At 42.5% G+C, this 13,617-nt stretch overlaps 1 protein-coding gene and 1 long non-coding RNA gene across 2 annotated transcripts; one reads left to right on the top strand and one right to left on the bottom strand.

Moving 5' to 3' along the window:
- Position 1: 1 nt before the first annotated feature.
- On the top strand, positions 2-6,798 carry POLR2L (RNA polymerase II, I and III subunit L). Its single transcript, XM_067540554.1, has 3 exons — positions 2-190; positions 1,302-1,409; positions 6,366-6,798. The coding sequence occupies exons 2-3, from the start codon at positions 1,315-1,317 to the stop codon at positions 6,472-6,474; spliced, it is 204 nt and encodes a 67-aa protein (XP_067396655.1). The 5' UTR covers positions 2-190; positions 1,302-1,314; the 3' UTR covers positions 6,475-6,798.
- A 2,977-nt stretch (positions 6,799-9,775) lies between these two features.
- Positions 9,776-13,560, bottom strand: LOC137147971 (uncharacterized). The gene is made up of 3 exons (XR_010918400.1): positions 13,469-13,560; positions 11,708-11,823; positions 9,776-9,951 (listed from the first exon to the last, which is right to left on the bottom strand). It is a non-coding gene; the product is annotated as an uncharacterized lncRNA (long non-coding RNA).
- Between the last annotated feature and the right edge of the window lie 57 nt (positions 13,561-13,617).

Genomic DNA, 13,617 nt, shown 5'->3' with positions numbered 1-13,617 from the left:
GCACAGTGCGCCTTGTGTACAGAGCCGCCGAGTAGGCGAGGTAGACCGCCACCCTCCCCCCCCATTCAGGTGTAGAGTGGTATCGCCGGCAGAAGAGCGGCACGGACGGGGCGCTACCTACCGTACAGCGGCGCGTGGAGAGAAGCTACGGAGCCTGGTCCCGAGCGCGGTGCGGGCGGGCGCTGCTGAGGTACCTGGGCACACTCGCCCGGGGGGGGGAGGGGCTGCGAGTGAGAGCCCCAACCCCCCCCTCCGGGGGGGCCCCCTTCCTCGGGCCCCGGCTGGCGGGGCGGCCGCCCGCGTCTCTGGGCCCCGTTTCTCTCACCGCCCCCTGCCCGCATCCCCCGGGGACCGACTCGCCCGTCTCCGCGGAGACCCCCCGCCGGGCAGGGAGATGGTCCTTGGCCAGCGCTTCCATCCCGTGCGGCTGCGTGTAAGGCCCGGCCCGGCCCGGCGAGCCTGGGGGGAGTGTGAGGCGGCCACGCGACGTTAAACGGCCCCGAGGTCCTGGAACGGGCGCGAGCCCGCGCGGCCCTCGTGGTGCGTAGGCGGCCCCAGCCGGCCCCGTGTAGCTACCCCGCGCGCTGCTCTGTAAAACAGCTGGGCCGGGTGAGCTCCCGTGTGAGGATGCTCCTCTGAGCCACTCAGCCCCCCCCCTTACTCTAATTCAAGGGCAGCGTGTAGACACCACACGCCCAGCTACCACGGGTGCGAACAGCGTCCTAGACGACCCGGCTTGAGCGACTAGAGGGGCCCTACACAGGCAGTGGCTAAGTGCCCAAGCAATGCCTCCACAAGTTTAGCATCCCACTGCTGCGGCCTTTCCCCTGCATAATAGGGAAAGCATGGGGGGGGGGCTACACTGAAGCGTGGAGCTACACCACAGTGAGGAGTGTGGATTCAGCTTGCCTTTCACTGCGGTCCATAGCTACCTGTGCCATGCCTGTGCTCTGCACACTGAGGTTCGTGTAGCCGTAGCCTCAGCAGGTTGTGTTAAAACTGCTTGTGGACTGAAACTTGGCATGGCCTCTAAGCAACTAAACTGAAATGCTAATGTACAGCTGCTGTATTCTAATAATAGGTTAATCAATTCAGTCATATCATTAAAAGAAACAAAAGGAAAATGTTTATACTTGGGTCATGGAGCTGACCCTTCCAGCTGTGGTTCAGTCCTGGAGTTCCCACCACCCTTTTGGCCTATGTGAAAAACTTCCATAGTGATGTTTTACAGATGCATCAAATGCATTCCAGCACGTGCTTACCACTTGTGTTTACAGGTTATTTGGTTAATGTTTTGACAGTTACTGCAAGAAAATGATTATCCCAGTCAGATGCTTCACCTGCGGTAAAATAGTTGGAAATAAGTGGGAGGCATATCTTGGCCTTCTGCAAGCAGAATACACAGAAGGGTAAGCATTTGTTTATGCTCCTTGGCCGAAATTGGCCCTGATCTTGCAAAGACTTACTCAGACCTGGCCTATAGAACAGTTAGGTTAATGTAAGGCGGCCTATGTCGACATGACTTTGCCAGGGTCTAAGTTACAATGGTGCTCCTACTGATGTAAGTCACCCACTATGTCGACTTAACTCCACCTCCACCAGAGGCATAGCATTTTGGTCGATGTAGTTAGGGCCATGCAATCTTTGTGTAGACACTGGTGGCCCCCTGGTGCTGACAGCCCAAGCTGTCAACAGGGCACAGGGCTCACAGCTGGGGCCCTTGCCCCTGCCCCAGACAGCCAGAGACAATGTGAAATAATAGCTGCCATGAAACTGACAAGAATATCAGTTTTGGGGCTGGTAAGCTCCCTGCTGTGAAATTCAGCCCCATGCTCTGGCTGTTGGTGCCTACAGTCTCCCACTTCAATCAGTGCAAGCACTCATGGTGAGGACATGCACCACTAGGAGAAGGGAGGGTAGGGTGGACACCAACAGCTGATTTAACTGCTGTGGTGGCTGTAGGTTGACCTAATTTTGTTTTATAAACAAGCCCTGAGTGGATATGCATTGACTTCAGTGTGGCAGTGCCTAAAGTTAAGTATGTGTGTCAATATTCACAGGCCCCAGTTTGCCACTTGACTACTTTCCCAGTCTATTAAGTTTTCTCCAGAGGCACTGGAGTTCTCACCAGACCTATCCCATACATCTTGTCTGTAAAATGAACAAGGGCACCCACTGCTTGATTTTTCAGAGATACTGGACACTCACATTTTCTATTGAAGTCAGTAAGTGTTCAGCAACTTAGAAAAACTACCCTTTCTGCCCAACACTTTTTCTAATATCTGAAGTGGAGCTATAATGGAGACTTTGCCACAAAGCCTACACCACTGATTCTTCAACCATAGAGCTAGAAAAGAGCTGTTATATCACTTAGTGAATCCTTCTACCAACTAGCCCAAAGGATAGTCAGGCTTGAGTTAAGACCCAAACAATCTCAGATGATTAACTCTGTACAGGGAAAAATAAACAGAATTCAACTTGCTAGACGTTTGTTACATCAGGACTGCAACTGGAAAATACATGAAAGAGGAAGGAATTATAAATGGAGGCTAAGATTGTCAAAAATAAGTAATTTTGGATACATACCTGGTTGAGCTGTGTGCCTGAGCTCCTACTTTCTGAAAGTCAGGCCCCTTGAAGGTGTCTCAGGTAGACACCCAAAGTTGCTAGTCATCTTTCAGAGAGCTGACTGAGGATTTTTTTGGGAGAATATCCTATTCTTCAGATGAAATGATTAATCACATAATTGTCCCTCAATATTTGGTTGATAACCGTAATGCTATTCCACATTTAACACAATCTACTTGGGGCTGCCCAAGAACTAGAACTATCCTATAACTTGAAGGAGACCTCTCAAGTCACACTATAAATCTCAGTTATGCACCAGCCAAGTCCTAAATGTCTGCTTGAACATTAGGAAGCATAGCACTCTACATTGAAAATAAGCTTTCTTTTCATAAGTCATTTAAAAATAAATCACATAAATCATTTGTACTTTTTACCCACTGTTATATGTACAAATTGACAGGTCAGAAAAAATAATGTATTGTGCATTTGATAATTCTTTATGTATTGTCACTTTCAGTGTTTATTCTCTAGTCTGTTTCCCTTTAAGGAAACTTCTAACCAATTCAGCTTTTCTATGAGGTTTGGGTCTTAAGACTCCCAGCTTTACCAGAGAGACTATGAAGCTGAGATTGGTTTTTAAAAACCCTAAAATCTTCCCTTGCCTATCCTTTAACATGTGGGGATTTATAATCCACCCCTTTATCCTCTTCAGAGGTTCTTGCAAGGCTGTAGAAAAGACATATTATCTCACAACTGACAACTCATTTGTCAGTTGTGTTAGATAAATGTGCAGTGAGACCCATTCTGTACTTTTCCTAAATCCCATTGTTCTCCTGAGTTGGGAGCTTGTAAGTGCCCTTCCAGAAAGATCATAGCAGTTGATGTTGTTGAACTCAGCTACTGCAGGTCCAGAAAGGAAATTATAGCAATTTGTTCTCGCTTCATCATATAGAGTTAGTAACACTGAGCAGGTTTTAAGAATTTTTTTGATAATGCTCATTTTCGTAGCTATTTATCATGGCTATTTTCAGTGGCATGCTGCCAACTACCATTCAGCTCCTAGATAGTGTATTTGTTTTTCAGTCTTTAGTTTAAGTAACTCTACTTAGAGGAATGCCAAAACCATGATTAATTATTTGTATGTTGCAGAAATGTATGTTTGAGACTTTTGATAGGATTGTTTTGACATACTGTGCACCTGGTTCTGAACTTGCACTAGTGTAAATCAGGAACAACTCTGTTCAAGTTTGTGGAGTTACACCATTTTAATATCAGAAGCAGGGCATTGGGCTCTAGAACTTAAAGTTACAGTGAAGCTCAAATACTGTGTTTGCATGATAAATGCAGTCTGAAACAGAGCATGCCTTAGGCGCACACAGTGATTTCCACACCATTTCACTGTATGGATTCCTATCTCCCCTAAGGTGAGGAGTGATTCTGCAAGCTCCTCTCTACTGTACTACCAGCAGTGAAACTACATACAATTTTAAGTAATGGTATGCAGCCTTCTGACAATCACCTGGGCAGATAAATGTGTCAGATGCAACTGAAATCATTTACTGTAACTTAAATGGGTTATGAAAATGGAACAATCTGAGGTTTCGAAGCAGCATGTAGTAGCAGAAACTGCTGCATCTCACTAAACATTTCTTTTCTTCCTTATAAACACAAGTTCCTGGAAGGTTGAAGAGAGGGAAACATCTAAGGAACTGGTGCTTCTGAATACTGTTTTAGCTGAAACTATACAGCGTGTAAGATTTCTAAAGTTGTAGGTCACTCTTGTATTCTGCAGCTCTGTCAGACCAGTAGTATTTGAGGTCAGAATTTTCCAAAGTAAATGTTACTTCCCAGACTTAAACTCTTCCCATGTGAAAAGTGTTCTGCTTTGTAAAAAGTATGACAATGCAGTGTGATGCATTGGTCTTGAAAACCACACTTCCTATGTCCTTGGTAACTTTCACCAAGGTTTGTTTTGCAGTGGAAAATATTCTAGCTGCCGTTGGAAGCCCCACTGTTTAAAACCTTTAAAAGTGAATTAGATGCAGCAGTAGCAAAGATTATAGGAGCAATTCTATGCCAGCCAGTGGAAGAACTAGCTGACTTAATAGAAGTTCTGTAACTTCTGATTCTGCAAACAGTGTTTAGTCCCTATCATATCCACCCAAACATTTTACCAAGATCCAGTTAACGTAAAAACTTCCTGGACTTCTTTCAGTCATTACAAAGAGTTCATGAACAGCAGCTCTCCTCATTCAATGTCCTGTACCATATCACAAATTTGTTTTAAGTTTATTTTGGAAATCAAATAGTGGATTGTTGTAGCACTGAATAATGCAAGTCTAAAGATTAATAGGATGTCCATATGTTTCAGGGATATCAAACCAATTTTGAGGAAAACTGAACTACATTTATGATCTATGGGTTGGGGCTACAAAGTTCAGATGCTATCATTGATCCATTAGGAGAGGCATACGAGTGAGGGTGAAATACAGCTCATGTGGTGACCAAATTTCTAATTGCATTTAGCACCACGTGAGAGGTAAAAGGTGGAAAGTAATACAAGGCCCTTTTAAGATTGTATTTTTTGAGCCATTTGCTTTATTATCCAGTTCACAAATGCAGTTGCATATGCTTAAGTTGTTAGAAAATCTACTTCTTAGAGGATCTTCTTTATGCATCAGTGATAGCATCCCATTTATGAACAGAAGTAGTCACAGTTTTGACCCATTAACCATAACTTCAGACCTTTGTATACTTCTTTCTAGGTACCTTTTTGGCCCCCATCTTTGCAGTAGAAATGCCTCATATCAATCTATTTCTCCTCAAACATCTTTGAGGTAGATAAGTATTATCCCCAGTTTTATAGATGGGAAACTGCAACAGATTGTTTGAGCTGGGAAACTAATTGACATCTTTCTAGTGCCTTAACTACACAATCATCCTTTCTTCCAGTGTAAGAGTAACAGGTCTCCGAGTTGGATATAGTGTGACCACATCTACACTAAGTAAATCACTTAAAATCCTGGACCATTTAACGCTTTTATTACAGTAGTAATATGTAGATGCTGTTATAGTACAAGTTTCCACCAACATCCCTGTTGCCAGGATAATGCTCTGGCTGTCCAACTTTTTAAACCAGAGTAGGTCCCCTCTATGCTACCAATTACAACAGTGTTGAAACCTAGTCCCCTTACTCAGTTATAATAATGTAAATGGTGCCTAAAACTGCTGCACAGGCTCATTTAAAAGATTAATGTTCACAACCATGATTTAGTCTAAAAGCATGTTTCCTAGCTAGAACAACTTGCATTCTACTGATTCGTCATGGGGGCCCAAATACATAAATCACATGGGTTGAGTTTGACAGTCTTTCATAGTGGAGAGAATCCTTCTGAACTATACATAAAGCTTTTGGATTTCCAAAAGCAGTTAATTGTGGCCGCTTGGGAATTAGGCAGAGTCAGATTTACCACCTGTAAGAGCAAGGTAGTAGTATCACTGTCAGTTTGACTCTATATTAGTTCCACAGAAAGGGTTGGACTTCATTGTTGAATTAACCTGACAGGAGGAACAGGCTTCAGCTACATATCCTGCTCAGCAGCAACTCTGGAAAAGAACATTAACTAATAGAAATAAAGATACATTTCCAGGACTAAGCAGGAATTCATAAAAGCTGCAGACAACTTGTGTTTCTCTTGTCACTCTAATTTAAAGGTCTTACGTATGTTGCTTAGGACCATTTTCAATTATACTTTTCTAAGGAATGCTCTTTCACTATGTCATTTGTTCATTGTCAGGGATGCCTTGGACGCCTTAGGATTGAAGAGATACTGTTGCCGTCGAATGCTGCTAGCCCACGTGGATCTGATTGAGAAGCTCTTGAATTATGCCCCTCTGGAGAAATAAGCCGTGTGTGGAACGTTTCATACATCAGACACATAGGCTAAAAAAGCACCACTAGCAAGCCTCCAGTTGTACTGTTTAAGAGTTGAAGAGATGCAAGCCATCCATACACCAGCCAATGAAGGATTTCACTTTCCAGCCACAATACTGCCCGAGCCACTAATCTCTTCCAAGGAAGCATTTGAAAAATGATAGTGTGGATTGAAGTTATTTTTTGCAATCCCAGATAGTCAAGCAAGCAGTTTTCCTCCCCCCCTACTTCCTTCAGATACTTAAGAAATTTTCTCCCAGAAAAAAGTATTTAATAAAGTTTATTATTAAAATGTAGCTAAGTTGTATTGTGATTACTACAGAACTTCCTCTCCCAATCCCATTTCAGGTGCTGAATAGGGTTTTAGCATACACTAAACTTGAAATTCCTTATTCCTGGTGTTAGAGTTAACACCACTCAGTGCTGAGAAGAAATCATTCCTTCTCTTGAGCAGTTGTCCACACTAGTGTATGGGGATGGTCTGAAGTTCTGAGTTCCAATGCAGTAAGGAAAGTAGGTACCGTATAAGAAGTGAAAGGTCATTTTGTAAGAGCAAACATTCTTTTTCACTGCCAGTGATAGTAGAAGGGACTCCCAACCCCCGTGAAGGCAGCAGATGGCCTTCACCAGAAGTTAGTTTGGGAGTGCCTATGCCTCAGCTACTTGAACACTGTAGAAAAACAAATAGAGCAGGCATTATTAGCCCCGCTCCTGCATATACTTACGCAGATACTTAACTTGGGATCTGTCACTCTGAAGCCAATAAAACAACTGTAAAATTAATCAGGTATGTTAGAATTGGCAGGATAGAGGTCTATCACTTTGATCCTGCAAGGTATGGAGTACCCTACGCACGACTCAGCAAAGCACTTAGTCCTGTGCTCAGTTTAAGAGTACATGAGCAGTCAGTGAAGTCAATGAGACTATTCACATCTTAATGTTACATATGTACTAAACTGCTCTGCTGGATCAGGGCCAGAATGCTCAACAGCTTCCACGACTGAACCCTAGGGTCCTCAGCAGTAACTCACATAAAAGTCTGGCTGTTACCTCTTTAAGAAAGAGTGAGTGTTAAGTAGGACTCTTTCCACATCCAGGCTGAAGGATAATTCACCCCTTAGCTTCTGGATGCTGTCGGAACAGACATTTAATCTCATAGCTAAAGGAAGGACTATACATTTCTTACTGTGCCTTTCCCAACACGTACCTGTACCTCTACTGGCTGAAAGACAAGTTTCCACACACAACTCAAACAGAGTAGAGGGCGAGGTCCTGCGTTGTGTGCATGCCCAGGACTCCCCTTGAAAATGCAGCTTCAGTCTGTATGCAAATTTCAGATGCAAGTCACAGCCACACAAGGTTACTAAAAGATAAAATGAAGCACACAATACAATAATCCTCCAACTTGGAGATCACATTCCTTGGCAAAATTCACTTTCTTGGCACATAGAGCTCAGCTGCTGGGTAAGGAGTAACAATTCTTTACCATAAAGAAAACTGCAAAGTTGGGTTAAACAAAATCAGGTTTCTAGACATGTGCTGTTTAGTAATAGGATGACTACTGGGCACAATTTCCTCTACACAGTGGTCCAGTTTTGCTACAATAACTTTAAGGGTGCTTTAACAATTTGCTATAAAAATAAATTACCAAGCTTCTAGCTGTAATCTGTCCCAGGAATCTTTATAGTTTAAACTACCTTTTTAGTTTATTACTGAGACACAGTAGATAAGTTTTCCCACATTCAGCAGTTCTTCATTTGAATGGTCCGTATTTTAAAACACATGCTTTATCCTAATGCAAAGGGCATTAAGTGATTAATTTTGGCATTTGTGTTTCACAGCTGAATAGCTTATGTTCTGCACATCTGCCATCTTATATAGGAAAATACTTTTAAAACATTGTTTAAGGCTATATGGTTAAAGGGACACTATCAAGTACATTAGGTACCTTTTCAAAAGCGGACTCTTCCATTAGAGAGTAATCCTGCACACCAGTGCATGTGGGTTGGGTTAGATGAGCTAATATGGTTTTATTTCTAGCTGTAATTCCTATGATATCAAGCAAGTGTCCTGTTTTACACACTTTTTTAAAAAAGTCTCCCATCTGGGGGAAACAAGTCTATTCTCTTTCAAAACAAGTGAAACACAAGGTCACGTATAAGCAGTGTGATAAAAGTAACTGTTTATGTAGGTCCTACAATGGAAGTAGTGCTTGTTTCTTAAAACCACAGATTTCGTTCAAAAGACATGGAATGGGGGCTCAACAGACATGCTTCTCGCAGGCTCCCATTGTGTTTGTGCTTAGATCTTGGAGTTTCCTACCTTATGACTCCACACTGAGTCTCCTCCAGTCAAACTGGATTTTATGCTAAAAACGATCGTGGGAATGGTATGTCACAGTAAACAAGCATGAAAAAATACAACACAACAGAAAACCTTTCTGCACCATAGCTCTCAGCCCTAGATAAGGTCCTGGATATATGAAACATCCTGATTTGATATCAAACACAGAAAGTGACCCGTCTTGAGATGACACCAAATGGACAATGCACTGGAACATGCGAGTGCTTGCCTCAACAACACAGACACTAGAGCTTTAGGAATAAAGGCAAAAGGCACTGAGCAGGAACAAGCACAAACACTAGAAGACGCAATAGAGGCCCGTGATGTACTTAGCCATATACTTAAAGCTTTAGCTCAATCTCTAACCTACACTATGCTCATTTTGGTACTATACGTAAGGAAGAATCTTGATTTAAGTTAGCTTGTTGGAAAACCTAGAGGCTGATTTAATCAGTATGAAAAAAGCATACAAGCGTCCTTACAAAATATGGTTAAAGTCATAAGCAGTAGGGAAACAAGAGTTCTCCAGCTTTCCTCTCCTGCTACTGAGAAAAATCACAGGAATAACACTGAGCTCCACAAAGGCTGAGTTAGGCACCTAGGCTCCCTGTACAATGAATGGAGAGAAGGAGGTGCCTTAGAATGTGATCCACAAAGCCCAGCATGCTCCCAGGTTAGGCAGTGAGAGATGCTGATGGCAGGGATGTGAACTAAGCCCTTCCCCTTTCGGAGATAGGTGCCTCCCTGCAGCCCAGATTTCGGTGCCCACTGCCTATCTGCTTAGTAATCCAGAGAGGAATCTGCTGCCTGGAGTCAGGCAGCTTCAGTGCCAGAAAATGAGTTAGGCACCTGCCCTGCTCCACAGAAAAACAGCCAGAGGAGGAAGTGCTGGTGACACTGGTGCCCACCTTAAAACTTTTAGCCCAGCAGTTTAGAGTACCCCCCAGGACACGGGAGACCACCCATTCAAGTCCTTCCTCTACCTAAATTGGGAGAAAGGTGGGGAGACAGATCCCTGTTCAAATCCTCTCAGGAGAGTGCTTTAACCACTGTATTATGGTATACTCTGATGTGGGGATCCTTCAGTCTCTTCTGTTGAAGTTGTTCTACTGTGGATAAACAATTAGAAAGTGACTGAAGCAGGGGGAGTAGACCCTGAGTCTTCCACTTCCTCAGTGGATGCCCTAACCGCTAGGCTACTCACACACTCTCTCTCCCACCAATCCCCTCCAATAACTCCAATAACCGGAGATTTTGGTGTCTGTGGATTGAGGCCTAAAGGTTGGATGTTCAATCAGCATAAACTGGAATCACCCTACTACAGGGTATGGAACTATGCCAATTTACATCAGCTGAGGTGGCTCCAAGACTGTAAAATGAACAATCTTCTGTACATATGTATGGATTGGCATGTTCTGAAAGATGTTGTGTACTGTGTGCTTGGAGTTCAGATACAGAATGTCATCAAACCTCCGTCTCACTAGTGAGATGAAAAACCAGCACTGTTGTATCTTTTGAGTGTGGAATAGGTGCACAGGAATACTTTCAGTTCATTCCAGTAATCAAAACAACATAGTAATTAGAGGGCATGTTTCTATTTTTAAAATATAAACGTGCAATTTTTTCAAGAACACACCACACCCACACCATTCTTATCTCTTTAAGATGTGTGGAAAGAGTAATACTTAAATTGGGAGAGCACAGATTTAAATAAGTCCAGTAGTCTTTCGTGTTTGGGGGGTTTGTTCAGTGCTTAACCACTATAGGCTATTAATGTAAGTATTTATTACTCTAGGCCAATAGATGTCTCCCCATTGATTTCACTGGGGTTGCACCCATGTAATAGTGAAGAATTTGGCAATGGCTCTGTGGGCTACTGAATAGATAACTTAATATCTGCACTAAAGAATAAAGATTCCGAACGTATAAGGAGCTCCACTCAGACAGATGCCTATGCCCCTGTGGTGATCCTTGCAGAATCAGGGCCTTAGCAGGCTGCCATGTGTTTACAAGAACTTGACTCTCCTGCACGTAGTAAGTGGCCTGGTCTAAACAGCCAGCGAAATTCAGTGGGAGTTGATGGGAGATACGCAAACTACGTAGAGCTAAATTCTAATTAGCACGGCATCCCCATTATGCTGCACCAACAGGAAATGCCCCCCCGTTGACACAGCATTAATCTTTTTGCAGGGGTGGATTTATTTATTAGACTTCCGGATTGATTGGGTCTCCACTGCTGCTTAATCGATCCTGCACTGCCACCAATGCTGCCGGCAGTGTAGACGTACCCTTGTACCTTTGTGTTAGACTACTGTCATTACACAGAAGTGAATTTAAATGTTAACAGGATACTTGAGTTCTTGAATACAGATCTGAATATTAAACCCGCCCCCAAATTAAGTCACTTTATAGGAAATTTTAGGGCTATTGTAATACACTGTTGTAATTAAACTATCATGCGTCAGTAAATATAAGCATAATATCAGGAAGGCTATTTCTTTAAAATACTTACATGAATAGTTTTTCTCAATACTTAATGCTCCACCTTGCTCCCATAAAAGACAGTCTGGTAGGAGGTTTGCCCTTAACATTGGGCCTGGAGGTGAAATTCTAGCTCCAGTGAAATCAATGAGAGTTCTGCCATAGACCTCAGTGGAGCCAGGATTTCACCCAACATCCTTTGACTATGCTCCAAAAGTGGTTCTGTTCTTATAGCTATTACTTATATGTTGTATAAGAAAAATGCAGGAGAAATGCTAGAGGCTAACATGAACATATCAGATAGACTTAGTGGCGTAGAAAGACTATTTAAAAAGAGCAATCAAACTGATGCACAGGACGGCAGAAATAATCAATATTTACCTTGAAAGCTCAGATGAGTTTTTTTAGGCAAACTTGATCAGCCCCGAATCTTCACAAAAGGAGAATTTTTCACTTCAGCTTAGATACACACAAGAGATCATGCTACTGGGGCAACACTAAATTAAATGCAGAAATCTGTTAGCTAGAGGACCTGTAGAAATCACAGTGATTTCACCATAGCATAGGTCGCTTACCTTCTTCATAATAATTCTTAAGTGGATTTTGGAATTCTAAGTAAAAAAAACAAAACAACAAAACCAAAAAACTAATAGAAGAATTAAAATACTAAAAGGTAACCTGGATTATAAACTCTGAGTCATCAGATGTGCAGTGCCTAGCACAATGGGGCCTGATTTCTGACTGGATTTTTAGGACTCTATAATAAATAAGTAAAATAGTGACTGAGCAATATGTGACAGATATTTAAGTTCTTGAGGCCAGAGACTGGGTCTTCTTATGCTTTTGTGGAGAGTCTAGCACAAAGAGGCATCAGTAATATTGCAACATTGAGAATATCTTTATTCAAATAACCATTTCAAAGAACTATAAACAATCACACTTCTGCGGCACATGAACTGAAATACTTTTAGTGCAGATGCACATAAAGTCTTCAGCTTCAGACCTTCAAGAGCAATTCTATTCTAAAAACAATCAACAAGCAATAATTCTATTCTAAACATCCCATCAGAAGGTTCCATGTTTACTGTCTTGCCAGTGAGGCAAGATCAAATATCCTGAGTTAACATGATTTTTCCAGCTGCCAGTCCTGCAAATTCAACCTGGAATTCTGTAGTCAAATACTGTTGATGAATGAAGACATAATATAGCCCTTTATACTAGAGATCTGCACCTCCATAGGATTCGCGATTAACACGGGAGCATTCCTAGAAAGATCTCTACATGCCAGCATTCTGTAGAGGAGTTTGCACCTGCTGTGGATCTGGCACCCTATTTATAGTGGGATATACACACAGCCAAAGCCTTGCTCAGCCAGTCAAATGCCTCTTCTAATAACGCCCTTCTATAGAACTATAACCAAGATGCAGTACCCAAAGCAGTGCATAACCTGACCCACTTTTTTGTTGGCCCTACTCTACATGTGCTGTGCTGAATGTAATCATAATGCCTTGCAAGAACTGAATCAGAAATAGATACAGGAAAATTCTCTCTTTATCCTTCCCAAATACAAGAGTAACTGCTTTAATAAAACCGGTTGGTTATTTTCCACTTTTGGGGGCAGACGTAATGGTGAGCAAAGGAAGCATTTCATCAGCTGTTGCACTATTGGGAGTGCAAGGAATAAACATAGTTAACACTCCTAAAAAGCCAAAATGTTATGGGCTATGGCCTAAGCTTTCCAGAAGTCACTAGTGATTTTGCATGCCCAATATAAGGGACCTAGTTTTCAGAGGGCAGATGCTCAGAACTTTCTGAAAATCAGACCCTTTTACAAGGAGTCTCAAGTTGGGCACTCCAAAAATCACCAGCTGCTTTTGAAAAATGTAGGCTTGTGGTTTTAAGTGAGAAGAGCCTGATCCAAAACGTTAGGAACAAGACTTTGCTCAACATCAGCACCCTGTCTAATTGAAATTAACAGCTAGACAAGGGCCTGCACTAAACCCCTGGATTTGAATGTGTTCTATCTAGGTATTATACTCTGCTTAATATCATGGTAACTGAGTGCTTTAAATAGGATGCCATGTGTATTAAACAAAATTACCACCAGAACCTCTCTTTAGGGACCTGATCTGGGATACCGACCTCAATGAGTTTGAATCTGGCCCGACCGACCCATCTGATTCTCCTGACAGGCAGAACTCCTATTGCTTTCACTGGGATGTTTTCCATATCTCTGCAACAATGAAGGTCATGTTAGCTATTTGCCAGGAACAGATGGACTCCACCTAATT

This window comes from Emydura macquarii, unplaced genomic scaffold (assembly GCF_026122565.2).
Source record: "Emydura macquarii macquarii isolate MOO-44397 ecotype Brisbane River unplaced genomic scaffold, CSIRO-AGI_Emac_v2 contig_587, whole genome shotgun sequence".
Taxonomy (NCBI): domain Eukaryota; kingdom Metazoa; phylum Chordata; order Testudines; family Chelidae; genus Emydura; species Emydura macquarii.
The sequence above is the reverse complement of the archived record's forward strand: the minus strand, read 5'-3'. Positions and strand labels throughout refer to the sequence as shown.

Coding starts and splice junctions, on each gene's coding strand:
- POLR2L (XM_067540554.1), top strand. CDS start 1,315: ATGATTATCCCAGTCAGATGCTTCACCTGCGGTAAAATAGTTGGAAAT. Junction 1,410..6,365: donor CAAGCAGAATACACAGAAGG/GTAAGCATTTGT, acceptor GTTCATTGTCAG/GGATGCCTTGGACGCCTTAG.